This window comes from Symsagittifera roscoffensis, chromosome 1 (genome assembly GCF_963678635.1).
Source record: "Symsagittifera roscoffensis chromosome 1, txSymRosc1.1, whole genome shotgun sequence".
NCBI classification, from domain to species: domain Eukaryota; kingdom Metazoa; phylum Xenacoelomorpha; order Acoela; family Convolutidae; genus Symsagittifera; species Symsagittifera roscoffensis.
The window spans coordinates 92,252,649-92,267,564 of record NC_087062.1 but is presented as its reverse complement, the minus strand read 5'-3'; the positions used below and the strand labels follow the sequence as shown (position 1 = coordinate 92,267,564).

The 14,916-nt window shown below is 37.3% G+C and overlaps 2 protein-coding genes across 2 annotated transcripts in view; both read left to right on the top strand.

Annotated features, from left to right (window-relative positions):
* The window catches only part of LOC134852404 (protein dopey-1-like), a 247,182-nt gene extending 242,758 nt beyond the window's left edge, over nt 1–4,424 (top strand). Inside the window, exon 12 of the mRNA XM_063868547.1 lies at nt 127–4,424. Coding sequence (XP_063724617.1) covers nt 127–4,137 — 4,011 coding nt within the window. The 3' untranslated portion in view covers nt 4,138–4,424. The remainder of the gene's footprint in view (nt 1–126) is intronic.
* Nucleotides 4,425–12,290: 7,866 nt separating this feature from the next.
* On the top strand, nt 12,291–14,574 carry LOC134852356 (BTB/POZ domain-containing protein 9-like). The gene has a single exon (XM_063868544.1). The coding sequence runs from the start codon at nt 12,304–12,306 to the stop codon at nt 14,455–14,457; it is 2,154 nt and encodes a 717-aa protein (XP_063724614.1). The 5' UTR covers nt 12,291–12,303; the 3' UTR covers nt 14,458–14,574.
* Nucleotides 14,575–14,916: the final 342 nt, after the last annotated feature.

Sequence of the window (14,916 nt, the reverse complement as noted above, 5' to 3'; positions counted from 1 at the left end):
TTTTTTTATCTTCTACGCAGTGAGTTGTTAAAAATTTAGGAATAATGTTTTGTAAAAAGTTTCTGCATTTTCCTGTTAAGATAATTTGTTTACATTCAGATTTTGGATTTTAATCATTGCTTCTAGGAACGCCGAAAAGACTCAATGCTTAAAGTGTCTCAAAGCGCAACGGATGTCGGCTGGGCCTTAAGGAAAAGCTCCTCCAGTTCATCGATGAGCAATCCCTTTGCTTTTTCGGGTGCAGTATTCCTAAGCGAGGTGGAACGAGAAATGATGATTGACAGCGAAGATTTCGAGCAAGTTGACGTCGAGATGATTGTGAAGCAGATTTTGAACCAAGTTGTGGAAGAAGCTATGTTGCATTCAGATGCGAATCATCTCGAGGAACCAAGTGAAAGTGTGCAAGTCGACGAGAACTCGAATACTGTAAAAATGGAACAACAAGTTAGCAAAAGTGACGAAAACGAGGAAAGCCGCATCAAGCAAACTGGGAATCCAATTCCGACTATAACGGCACCAATTGAGAATTTAACCGCCACCGTCAAGAATTCGATAGGCAAATTAATCCATAAAAGTGTTGAAAGCTCAGGGAAAACAAGCTCTCAAGAAGATGCAGCGGTAGCCGTGAAAAACATCAAATCATCTCCTGCAGTGGTTTCACATCTCGATAATGTGTTTCTGAGTTTCTTCATGCTCTATGATCAGCCTTTCGACTTCAATAGGAGTCTACACGTTTTCTCTACACTCTCAGAGATGCTGAAAGTTGACCCTGTTGTCTTTTTGAACGCAGTATGTTCTACATGCATAGGATGCGGTAACACTTCATACGTGCATCAGGTTCCGAAATTCATTTTCAGACATAACAACTCAATTATGGGCAAAAACTTCTTCGCAGATGTTGCTCCAGAACAACTGGCACAGTTCCGCAACTGCAAATTCGTGGAGCTGCTCATTTCGCTGAGTCTCTATCACTTGCGCACAACTTTCACGACAACCTGGGAAGGTCAACAAGCTAGTGATGATCGAGCTGATGTGGAATCACGGGCTGAAAATTACGCAATTCAAATCAGGGTGACAGAGTTCCTGACTGAGTTGTTCACAGGACTGAACAAGTTGATAGTGGTATCGGAGCCTGACGTGATTCCAACATTCATCAATGATTTAATGTCAAGATGCAAGGTTCAAAGAACCGTGCTTCTTTGTCTATTGTGTCATGTGAAAACAGATATTTTCACAAACAGTGCGGAAACAAGCTGCGAAGAGGCGCAGTTCCTCGAAGGTGCTCTGGATCCGAATGGACTGGAATTGAAACTACTCGAGCTGGTTTCGGTATTGATTCAGACTGAATACTACGTGTTCGTGACAAAGGGTAAATCTGATTTCAAGGGCAAAACATCGACTTTGTTTAAAGATGCGACATCTGTCCAAGTGAAGCAACGGCGCCAGGCTCTCCTAGATGCTTCGTTTAGATACAAAACAGAAGAATTAATTGTCTGTCAGAGTTTCTTTGTCGAAACAGTGGTGGATGCTCTGAAACAAACGGATTTCCTATTCTTGCAAACTCACTGGCTAAATTTTGTTCTAACAATATTGCCGTTCACTTGCCGAGCAAGGAAGGATATCGTGGTTCCAACGGTCAATCAAATTTGCAGAAACTTAGAAATTCTCGCTGACGATGGCTTGGCGTCTTACCCACGTGTGTCATCGCTGCCTCCAGATATTTTCATTACTCTTCTTGAAAGTCTCTCGAAATTCTTCTCGTTATGTACTTTAGAATACCCTGAAGTTGGGAATTCGCAAAATCATAGTGTAAGCCTAATAAAAGAAGGAGTCAACATTGACCAGCCAGGATCGCCTCTGAGAGGCTGGTCTCTAGAAGATACGACCGAAGAGTCCAAGAACTCACCGCCTTGTTTGCAATCTACGACAGTGAAGAAAGATTTCTGGCTAGATGCCAAAAAGGGATTACTTGACATTCTACCAAGAGTACTTAAAAGTCTGCTGCATGTTTGGAAACGAGTTGTGAACAAGAAGTTGTCGGGAGTGAAAACGAAATCCGAGTCTGGGAAGTTGGGTAGCTATCATGGAGCTTTAGCAAGTACAAAATTTATTATGGGTCAACCAGAAATTGTGAGGAAACGAATTGTAGATATAATTGAATCACTGGCTGTCACTCATTCTTCGAAATTGTATGCAGCTGTGGCACTTGTTTGGAACGGACATCGAGAAAAGAGCAAACTGCGAAAGCTAAATGAGCAGTTCACTCCTGATCAGCTCTTATTAGTCGGGCTGATAAACTCAATTCCGTCTCAAAATCTTTCTACTATCATATCTAACGTCTCGCAAGTCCTGAAAGTCTCAAACCCAAATGTGCAAATGAAGAAACGTTCGATTTTGGAGATTTCGATTTTACAGTTCTTCATGGCGTATGTGAAAACACTCGCAGCCAATGCTTTGGAAACAAGCGCAAGATCTATTTTGTCGATGGTGCGAGACTCCTGTGCTAGTACAGCGCACGGTGGTCAAGTTATTCTTCTGCTGATTGCGAACTACGTGATTGAGAAAATCATCACCGAGTTGAAAGATCTGCGCGAAGTTCAAGATTTGGTTTGGAAATTGACAGAGTGCCTGACGCTGCTGGCAAGCACAGGATTGGTCCAAAGTGCCTGGATCGGAAAGATATATACAGTGAAACCGGGAATCCAGGTACCTTCGAACGATACAGACTTGATCATCTTGCAGGGGAATGCGGAATGGGAGGAGCAATCAAATGGCACCTTCGCTACTCAACCAACTTCCTGCAATTATGTCCAGGCCATGGAAGTAATGGCTCAAATACTGCCGAACCTACTGGACCTGATATACAGAAGCGAAGAAAAAGATAAAATCAATGCGGTCATTCAAAACGTGTTAGTAGTTTCGACTGCTTTCCTAAAAACGAAAAATGTGGACAATATCCCCAGTCTAAGAGCAGCGTCGCGCCTCACAGCTGAAGTGAGTTATTTTCACTACACGCGCAAGTCGTGGAAACGAGACATTTTCGACCTTTTCTTAGAAAAGTCTTTCTTCGAAATGACGTCAGAAATGGTAGCATTGTGGAAAATAGTTATTGACAACTTGATGACTCATGATAAAATAACGTTCAAGGAGTTCTTGGGACAAGGAAATATTGCTGGTGTTACTGGGGGTCTTATTAAGTCGCGGGAGTTTGAACTCGACTTGAAGGCTAAATTACTTAAAAGATTGGCATTTGTCGTGTTTGCGTCAGAAAAAGATCAGTATAACAGAATTCTGCCCGAGCTGCAAGAAAGGGTTTCTGACATGTTAAAAACCGCTGGATCCTCTCCAGTAGTTATGGAGCAAATATTTCTGGTGTTTCGAATATTTTTGATCCGTCTTAATCAAGACTCACTGATTGCGCTTTGGCCGATAATGATATCAGAGCTGACTGTTCAATTGAGGCAGCTCGAGTTTGACCTCATGGCGGAAGCAGGCAAGCTTAACATGCCCAACGGGTCTCTAAGTACCTCGAGTGGAGGTCTCACGCAGCATCAAATGAATGAAAATTGGTTGGATATGTACCTGTCAATGGCAAAGTTCCTGGACACTGCGCTTCTCTTGAGTCGCATGTCGTTGTCCCATTTTCAAACATACCTTTGGGCTTTTGTGGGGATTTCCAATCAGGAATCATCATCGTATCAAAAATCAAGAGCTCAGGTGACTTCTTTTGTCCCATACTGTGTACGAATAGCCCAACTGTTGGAAGCCAGACTTACCAGCAAGCAATTGGCAAACAAGATGATGCCGGCTCATTTCGGATACCCTCTTTTACACTTTCAGTATTACAAACTTACAAATATTTCGCAACTGCAGCCCTTCTTTTCGACTATTTGTTATCATACTTTTGAGCAGAATAACATCACTTTGCCCTCAGAACAGTCGACAGGAGACAATGTTCCGAGGTTTTCAGATGATCTCAAAGCTAAGTTGAATTCCTCGGAAGAATCAAAGAATTACATTCAGAACCTGAGAAAGAAGTTACTGCATGTGAACAACTTGCCACTGAGTCAAGCGAAGGACTCCAGTGATTTCTTGGAAAAATTAGTCGAGAGAGATTTTGCAGAACTGCTTGCATAAAATGTGTTTTGAATGTTAATTTTCGAATAAAATGAATATTTCTTTGTTCCACATATCTGAAATTTTAAAGCGCAATTCCTACGATATAATCAGATGTATTCAAATATCATTGTTTCAGTTTAGATTAGACTATAATAGACAATGTCAGAGCTATAAAAATTGTTTTGCTATAGAAATGATGGTTATGATTGTGACAATGAATTCAACGACTTGTTGTTTGCAAAATAATGGTTGGTGGGATCTCTAGATTACGAGGACCGTATGTGAATTGAACTCTTATTTGTTTACTCTTTTTAGAACAAAATTATTAGAAAGCTTCCAGTGGCAATTAATGAATCAAATATATCTGCTTCTAAGTAAAGCTTAATTAAGATAATTTTCACAAGATTAATTGGCCTAATAAATTTTTGGCGAAAGCACTAAACTTTACTTTTAAAAATTTAACTTCGTTATTTTTCCAAGAGTTAATGAACTATTTGAAGACTCTTATCTAGGTGACGATTTTTTCGGGAAAATTTGATCTGGCCATGTTTGATCTTTTGCGGTTTGATTTTTCATTTCTTCTGCTGTTCAATTGAATCATTTGCTAAAAGAAGAAATTACGCTTCAGGGTCTCCGGGGTTTATGTATCTTGCCTTCAAATATGACTGCTCGAATCTTCGAAGTTTCCGAGATATGACGTTTTGATGGTTTTTTCATAAAAAACTTTTTAGAAACTTAAATTTGATTTTTCTTCAAGTTTGAAATTCTCAACCTTGTAGTTGGGTACTGTGAGGGTACTCTCAGGAGTTTCACGTTGCAAGTTTTGCGTCCCAATGCGACTGCTCTAATGCTTTCAGTTTCTGAGATGTGACGTTTGTAGTGTTTTTTTAATTGTTCTAAGAACTTAAAACTTTCTTATGTTCCCATCTCTGTAGTGATGCTTTATTAGGACACTCCTAGAGGTTGCAAGTTTTTCCTTTAAATTCCACAGCTTAGATTTTTGTAACTTTCGAGATATGACGTTTTAATGATTCTTTTCAAAAAAAATTTCAGAAAACCTAAATTTAAATTTTCAAAGATTGTGGAATTCCTAACCCTGAAGTTGGGGGCTGTCAGAGTAGTCTCAGGTGTTGCGAATCTTCCTCCAGAAACGAGTGCTCAATTTTTGGTAGTTTTCGAGATATGGCACTTTTCTTGGTTTTTTCAAAAATGTAATCAGAAAGTTTCAATTTGAATTTTTTCGAAGTTCCCGACCATGTAGTGGACTACTGTCAGTACCCTCAGAAATTGCAAATCTTGCGTCCAAATGCGACTGCTCAATTGCTTATAGTTTCCGGGATGCGAGGTTTTTCTGTCATTTTAAAAAATTTTTAACAAACTTTAATATAAAAAAAATTCACAAAATTGTATGGTTTTTCAAAATTTGAATTTAAAAAACTTGAATAACTTTACAAAATTTGAAATTGCGAACCCTGTAATTGGGTGCTGTCAGAGTACACTCAAACAATGCAAAAATGTTTCCCCATATAAACCGTTTTTTTTATGAGTTAACATAATTTCGAAGCACCGGAGGTGCGTTACACGCTAGTTATTAGTTTTTTTTTTGAGAATTTGATTTTTTGTGGTCTGATGTCTCAATAATTTTGACTTTGAATTTAAATAATTTGCTGAAAGGAAGACAAATTGTACTCTTGAATTAAGAAAGTGGAAATGTGCCGATGAAATTTGAATGACTTTGAGATACGAAAGTGAATTTTAGTCATTGAATTTCCCAGCGAAATAAAAAGAAGACTGCTCGTATCAGGGCGAGGCCCTGGATGTTCTGACTGTTTTTTAAGGTCTATGGAGCAGTAATAACATGGAAGAAAATAAAATGTAAAATAAATATTATCCCCCCACACGCCACATAAAGTACAAAGTGATAGATTTCGCTCTTAGTAACGAATCAATTCTGGCAAATCAGCTTCCTTCAACCAATTTGGAATTATTTCTAAGACGGATTAAATCTCCGCTCGCGCGTTAATAGCGCGAAATATATCGCGCGTTAATTGTCCCAAATTGGCCAAAGTGGCAATCTTTAAACCCCCATAACGTCACTAAAAATGATCACAGGTAAAATATCGTTTCAAATTTAAGCTCAGGACAACAATACCTTTTGAATGATATAAAAAATCCCTTCAAAAATTGCTATTTAAAAAGTCGAAATTTTTCTGAGGAAAGAAACCCACCCCGAGCACAAATATTCCGTTACTTTCGTACAAAAGTCGGAACAAAAAGAACAATTGATCGAGCCTTCTCTAATGATCCAATTTTCCCTTAAGGGTAAAATGTGTAGATCATAAAAATCTTTCGAAAATAAGAGTATTCAGGCTTTATATTCTTTTTCTGCGACTCTCGAAAGTTTCAAAAAAAAAATTATTTTTGATTTTTTTGTGTTTCTTGAGTTCATCGACGCTTTTCGAAATCATTATTAATCGTGGTTTTTTTCACGAGTTTTTTGTGGTTTGATTTTTCATTTCTTTCAACGTTCAATTCAAATCCTTCTCTAATAATAAAATTATTACTAGTTTCTAAATCATTTTTCCGGAAACTTTGATCACGCCTAATTTGATTTGTGTGGTTTGACTTTTTATTGATTTGAACGTTCAGTATAAATAGTTTTCTAAAGTAAAGCAAATTACGCTGTAGAATTAAGCAAGCAGAAATGGCGCGATTAAAATGTGAATATCTTTAGGTTCGGAAGTGGATTCTAGTTTTGTTATCGAATAATTAAGTTAGCTATTGAGTTAGCTACAGTTTTCTCTAACTATCCAGTTTTCTCCAATTGGTTCATAATTGATCATAATGTGTTCTGAGATTTAGAGAGCCTCAACGTGATACATTTTTTTCTGCGACCATCGAAGTTTTCAGACACTTGAGTTCGTTAAAAATTTTCCAACTTTTGCTGATTAGGATTTCGGACTGGTTTGATTTTTTGTGCTCAATTTCCTCGCCTTGGCGCCAGTTTGAATTTCCGTTCGCGCTTCAATTTTTCTTTCATGTGTTCATGAATATAGTGCATAAGATTGCGGATTTGTAGGAGAAATCTGTTAATAATATTGTTTTGAAAAAGCATATTTTTCTTCGAGCTTGAATGTTGAAAATGTTTTAAAAAAGTCGATCATTCTCTACATTTTATTTGACAAAAAAAAATGTTTTTTTTTGCTGATTAGAAGGCAAACACCTGTCAGCAATGAGAAACATTGAGAAAATAGATTTTCATACTAAAATTTTAGTTTCGTAATAATTAGTGATGCTTGATTGAATGATTGATGACAGCAAAGAAATAGTGAAATGAAGGCTTATAAAGTTAATATCTTCGAAAGCACTATCTCTTCGAAAAAACTGATAATTATTAGTTAGAGAATTATGACCATTTTAGTAAGAAAGAAACCTAAATATAATTTAGCTAGAAATCTTTCAGTTTATCAAATATGAAACTACTACGTTGGATAAATCAGTCTAGGTTCAACGTCGGCTTCAAATGTCGATGTCTACTCTCGCGAACAGCAAGGGTTTGCAATTGGGTAATAGACTTTTTCCCGTTAAAAGCATTCTTTACAGACTGATCTAAATTATAAATGGTGAAGTTAGGTTCACATCACAATGAATTCGAATTTTTTTGCTTCTGCGGCTCACTTGATCTGGAGTCACCGAATACGCCTGGGACGGCAAAGGTCCTTGGTTCAAATCCGACCGGGATATGTTTTTTCTCATTCGAGAAATTCTCCGTTTCAAAAAATTTTCGGTTTATTATTTGTCTGCGCAGGTTTTGTCGGCGTAGTTGCCACATCATAAAAAGTTTTTTTTTGCTGTACGCAATTTACATTGTTGCTTCTGTTTGTAATTATGACCCTTGTCTTCGTATCTTTTCTCTTTTTTGCTTAAATTTCATTCTGCCCAAATTTTATCTGCATAGAGACCTAATCTATTATCTATTATATATTTAAATGCGGGCTTCACTATCTCGCCATGTTTAAGCTTTTTCAACGTATTATTTTTGCATGTTTAAGCTATATCGTATATTGCAATGGTTAAGAATTTTTTTTCGGTTTTCCAATTTGATTTCAGTGGTTATTTTAACGAGTTTAAATTAAGCAGCCTAATATCGAATTAGGGGTTTCGAGTTTGGCCTCCAATTTTGAATGCCCGAATCATTTTAGTTTACGAGATAAGACGATTTTTGAGATTTTTTCAAAAATTTTCAGAAAATTCAAATAACAAAATAATTTAAAAAACTTGAAGTTCCCAACCCTGTAGTTGGGTGCTGTCAGAGTACTCTAAGAAGTTACAAATCTTGCCTCCAAATATGACTGTTCAAATCCTTGTAGTTTTCGAGATATGACGTTTTTTGTTATTTTTTTCAAAAAGTTTTTAGAAAACTTAAATTTATTTTTTTTTGCAAAATCTGAAGTTCCCAACCCTGAAGTTGGATCCTGTCAGAGTAATCTCAAAGATTGCGAATCTTGCCTCCAAATATGACTGTTCAAATCCTCGTAGTTTTCGAGATATGATCTTTTTTGTGATTTTTTAAAAAAAATTTTCAGAAAACGTATTTTAATTTTTTATCACAAAATCTGAAATTAAAACCCTGTGGTTAGGACCTGTCAGAGTAATCTCAAAGATTGCGAATCTTGGCTCCAAATATGACTGCTCAATTTTTTTGTAGTTTTCGAGATATGACGTTTTTTGTGATTTTTTCAAAAATTTTCAGAAAACTTGAATTATTATTAGTTTTTAAAAATTGGAATTCCCAACACTGTATTTAGTTCCTGTCAGAGTACTCTCAAAGATTGCAATCTTGCCTCCAAGTATGACTACTCAATTCTTTGTAGTTTTCGAGATATGACGGTTTTGTGATTTTTTCAAAAATTTTCAGAAAACTTAATTTATTATTATTCTTTAAAAATCTGAAATTCCCAACGCTGTAGTTAGCTCCTGTCAGAGTACTCTCAAGGATTGCGACTCTTGCCTCCAAGTATGACTGCTCGATTCTTTGTAGTTTTCAAGACGTGACGTTTTTTGTGATTTTTTAAAAATTTTTAGAAAGTGTAAATTAATTATTTTTCAAAATTTGAAATTGCCAACGCTCAAGTTCGGTGTTGTCAGGGTACTCTAAAGAGTTACAAATCTTGCCACATGCGATTGCTAAACGAGACTGCTCAAATGCTTTTAGTTTCCGAGATGTGACGTTTTTTGATTTTTTCAAAAATTCTCAAAGAACTTATCTACAACGAAATTCAAAAAATTTGAAACTTCTAACCTTTTTGTCAGCGTACACCCAGGCGTCTCAAATCCTGCCTTTGATATGAATGCTCATATCCTTTCCGGGATAAGATGTTTTCTCAATTTTGTTTTTCGGGAAACTTAGGTGTAAAAAAATTCACCAAGTTTTGGATTCCTAACCCTATAGTAGGGTGCTCTCAGTGACTCCCAGTGGTTGCAAATCTGGCCTCCAAATTTCTCGAGAGGCCCATTAAGTTAAATTTAAAAGTTCGAAATAACCAACCCTGTAATTGGATGCAGTCAGAGTACACTAAAAGTTTGCAGATGTTGTTTCCAATATATGCGGTTTTTCATGAGTTGTCGAAAAATTTCGAAGCACCGAAGGTGCGTTAAACGCTAGTTTAGAGTTAATTTAAGGCAAACATACTCTTATTGATCCCCTCTGGATCGCACAAAATTTTCAGTTATAAAGAGATTTTTTGTCAGTTCAACCATCAGTTTGAATAACAGCTGCTGCGAATCACGCGCTAGTTTCATGTTCATGCGAGCTTTTGCGGTTTTCCTTTTTTAATCTGCACAAATTTATTGTACAGATTATTTAGCTTGTGGATAAAACTTGGTTATTTTACTCACAAGGATTGATGCTTTTTAGCAGATAATCAAAAGTTTTTAAGTTTGTTCACGCTCAATTTTTATATTTTTTTGCGGCTCAACATTTGATTTGACTTTAAGTTCAGTTCATTTCTTTTGTTGAAAGAAATGCAAACTCCGCTATCTAACAGAAGGGTGAAGATCACGAAAACCGTGCATGACTGTAATTGTCTTATTTTCCAGTTAAATAAAAAAATTGTCAAGTGGTCTAATTTTCTCTAAATGCCAAAACGCCAAGAAAAAAAGCGCTGTTCATAAACAATTCAAAAGCGCTTCTATGTGATATTTGTATTTTTTCGAAAATTGATATGCATTAGAGTTTGTTGTCATCTGAAAGACTTTCTACGCCTGATTCAAATTCTCGAACTATTTTTTTGAAAAACATATCGAGAGAGAGTTGTCGGAATAGCTTTTCATTTCGAACCAATTGGCTTATTTTTGGCTTTTTTTGAAGGTAGTGTCGTCTTTCGCCATCGAAGAATATGTAGAAAGATATTGCTTTTTCTATGATTTCTGTGATCAGAACATTGCCTGCACGGCAGCTCTACACTCTTTTTGTTTTGAAACTAAAGTCTGTTTTGGTATCATATCAATCGCAAAATTTTAAAAGTATTCCTTTTCTGATGTTGATGCTTTTTTATTTTGGAAATTGTTATTGCTCCAATCACGAATTATGAAGAAACTTCGGGAGTAGCTGTTTTTGTTTGTATATAGTTTTTTCGCTAAAAATGGTGTACGCCACAAAAAGTCAGATGGGTTTCAATAATACACGAGCAATTTTAATCGTAATTCAATCAATCCTCAAAAATTTCCAAAATTTTTTCAGTATCGAACAAATTTGGTTTCAAGTTTGTTTTTAGAGCAGTTTTTAGTGTTGCGACCTAATTTTGAGTTAATTTAAGGCAAACATACTCTAATTGATCACCTCTGGATCGCACAAAATTTTCAGTTATAAAGAGACTTTTTGTTAGTTCAACAATTAGTTTGAATAACAGCTGCTGCGAATCACGCGCTAGTTTCATGTGCATGCGAGTTTTTGCGGTTTTTCTTTTTTTATCTGCACAAATTTATCGTACAGATTATTTAGCTTGTGGATAAAACTTGGTTATTTTACTCCGAAGGATTGATGCTTTTTAGCAGATAATCAAAAGTTTTTAAGTTAGTTCACGCTCAATTTTTATATTTTTTGCTGCTCAACATTTGATTTGACTATAAGTTCAGTTCATTTCTTTTGTTGAAAGAAATGCAAACTCTGCTATCTGACAGAAGGGTGAAGATCACGAAAACCGTGCATGACTGTAATTGTCTTATTTTCCAGTTAAATAAAAAATTGTCAAGTGGTCTAATTTTCTCTAAATGCCAAAACGCCAAGAAAAAAAGCGCTGTTCATAAACAATTCAAAAGCGCTTCTATGTGATATTTGTATTTTTTCGAAAATTGATATGCATTAGTTTGTTGTCATCTGAAAGACTTTCTACGCCTGATTCAAATTCTCGAACTATTTTTTTGAAAAACATATCGAGAGAGAGTTGTCGGAATAGCTTTTCATTTCTAACCGATTGGCTTATTTTTGGCTTTTTTTTGAAGGTAGTGTCGTCTTTCGCCATCGAAGAATATGTAGAAAGATATTGCTTTTTCTATGATTTATGTGATCAGAACATTGCCTGCACGGCAGCTCTACACTCTTTTCGTTTTGAAACTAAAGTCTGTTTTGGTATCATATCAATCGCAAAATTTTAAAAGTATTCCTTTTCTGATGTTGATGCTTTTTTATTTTGGAAATTGTTATTGCTCCAATCACGAATTATGAAGAAACTTCGGGAGTAGCTGTTTTTGTTTGTATATAGTTTTTTCGCTAAAAATGGTGTACGCCACAAAAAGTCAGATGGGTTTCAATAATACACGAGCAATTTTAATCGTAATTCAATCAATCCTCAAAAATTTCCAAAATTTTGTCAGTATCGAACAAATTTGGTTTCAAGTTTGTTTTTAGAGCAGTTTATAAGGTTGCGCCTTCTTCTATATTGATTAATTGCTAGTGGAAAACTGCCAGGATTCGATCTTTATATCGAAGATATTGGTAGTTCGCTCTGAGCTAATATTTAGTATGTCCGCCATCCATCACAAAACGACCATTCTTTAATTTTTAATCATTTTTTTGGAATCAATGGCAATGTTTGAAAGTTTGCGAAATAGTTTTGACTGTAGGTGCTTTTCATGTGCTGTTGCTCTTGAATGGACGTATTTTCAGACTCTCTGTCCAGAGAAATGTCTAATGAGAGTTCGATTTGGGGAAATCAAGCATCTATCGATGAAAGCCAGAGTACAATAGAAAACCCACGAAACCCTCAAAGGGACAACCAGCTAAGTTTCTCCCCGTTAGTTGCAACAGCCTCGACCAGCACTGCTGCTTTCGTTCAGACTCATTCTTTAGCAGAACGAAGTCCTCCGAATACGAGTATGTCTCGGAATCTCGTGCCCAATAGAGGCTCAACTTCAAACAGTCAAGGAATCGAACCCATGGAAGAAGCTCAGCAGCCCTCATTTTACACAGCGCATAGCTCCAATCTAAGCATCACGAGGCAAATGAGTCAAGGTGTGAGCCAGCACTTGCAAAACCCATTTAACCCGAACCCAAGTGTCATTACAGACGGAGAGATCAATCATTTTTTGAGGCTCTCACAAGACTTGGCCGCACTGTATATGAACCAGGAATTGAGTGACGTCACTTTTGTCGTTGGAGGCGAGAGGTTTGTGAGTCACCGAGTGATCCTCGCTAGTCGCAGTGATTATTTCCGAGTGCTCCTCTTCGGATCTTTTAAGGAGTCGCAAAGCTGTGTGGACGAATTTGTGATTGAAGATACAACTGCGTTGGCGTTTGGTGCATTGCTTAAGTACATCTACACGGGAAAGTTGGCAATAAGTGAATATTCAGAGCCTGAAGTGTTGGAAATTCTAGGATTGGCACACAAGTATAGGTTCGAACTACTGGAGGAGTCGATTGCGAGTTATTTAAAAATCTCACTTACTGTTGAGAATGTTTGCCTTATATATGACGACTCATTGCTGTATGGATTGAATACTTTGACCGCCATTTGCAAAGAGTTTTTGGACCGAAATGCCAGCGAAGTCATGCAAAATCGAACATTTCTGAACTTGTCTCTCAACGCAATTTGCGAGTTGATTGATCGTGATTCTTTCTACGCTCCGGAGCTCGAAATCTTCCAGGCTGTTCTCCAGTGGCAGAATCACAATTTGGCAAACATGGAAACTTCCAGTGCCGAAAACAGAGAAGCTCAGATTGAGAGGTCGAAACAAGTCATAAACAAAGTTAGACTAACTTTGATTAGTCTAAAAGATTTACTCGATATTGTTAGGCCAAGCGGCCTTTTCACAGCAGAAGAAATCCTGGATTCCATCAAGATGCAGTCGGAAACAAAGGACATCAACCGAAAATACCGGGGGTGCATTTTGCCGAATGAGAACGTATCCATGAATGAGAAAGGGGCCAGTGTAGTTTCGGGAGAAATCAAAGACAGGCTCTTTGATGGTTTAGAGAGCGGACAATACGAGAATGACTTGGGACACAGTCGTTACTTGCAAGAAGACAAAGATGGCATTACTGTGAAACTTGGCAAACATTACATAATAAATACAATCAAAATTCACCTCGGAGACAAGGACCACAGAGCTTCGTCTTATTACGTGGAGGTCTCGGTCGACAAAAACGAGTGGGTTCGAGTGTGCGACTACTCCAACTACTCTTGTCGTTCCTGGCAGCTGATTCACTTCGCTCCTCGAGTCATCATGTACATCCGAGTTGTCGGGGTGCCGTACAACAGTCTGAATCGGTCGTTCCAAGTAAACAGCCTTCGTTGTTTGTTTTCAACTTCTGTTCTGGATATGAACTCAGACGGGTTTGTGTGTCCAGTGGAAAATGTAGCATCTACGAAGCAATTTGCATCAGTGGCTGAAGGTGTGAGTCGTTCCAGAAATGCCCTGATTAATGGCGACACCCAGAACTACGATTGGGACATGGGTTACACGTGCCACCAGTTGGGCTCTGGCTCTATCATTATTCAGCTCTGCCAGCCGTTCTGTATTTCATCGATGAGGATGCTGCTTTGGGATTGTGATGCAAGAGCGTACAGTTACTTCATCGAAGTTTCTAATGACCAGAAGCATTGGACGAGAATTTGTGACCGAACGAAGGAAGATTGCCGAGGATGGCAGTACGCGGCATTCGATCCCGTCGTGGCCACGTACATAAAGCTAGTCGGCTCACGAAACACAGCGAATGAGGTGTTTCACGTGGTTCATTTCGAGACACCTGCGTGTACATTTTCAAGTGAAGAGGAAAAACGAAGTCTGCTGGCCGGAGAGAATGATTTCCTGAATGTCGTGGCAAATCCAAATTTGTAAACTATATCAAAATAGAACTATTCAAAACAACTATAAATGGTTATTTTCATGATAATGAGAGTCTTATCTTGCAGATAACAAAATTTTCTCAAAATTAATAAGATATCATGTTTGTTAGCGGCCTACTTAGAATTCGAAATAAATTAAAAGTTTTTTTTTTGCTGAGCAGATGAAAAGGAGGTGCGTGAAGTTTTCACATCAAAAGAAGAAAATGAGTAGATGCACGCTTTGATATATACGCAAGTTACAAAGCGTATCAGAATATCAATTTGGGAAATGCCAGAAAAAGATACCCGCTAATGGAATTTTGACTTCACCTGGTCTCCAGGAACGATTGTCAGATATGCTGCTGATAAACTGGATACTCGTTTAGAAGTATGGTCCCGTTAAAAGCCTCGTTTAAAAGTATGGTCCAGAAAAACTACCTATGGTCCCATATAAAGGAGAGTCAGAAAAAGT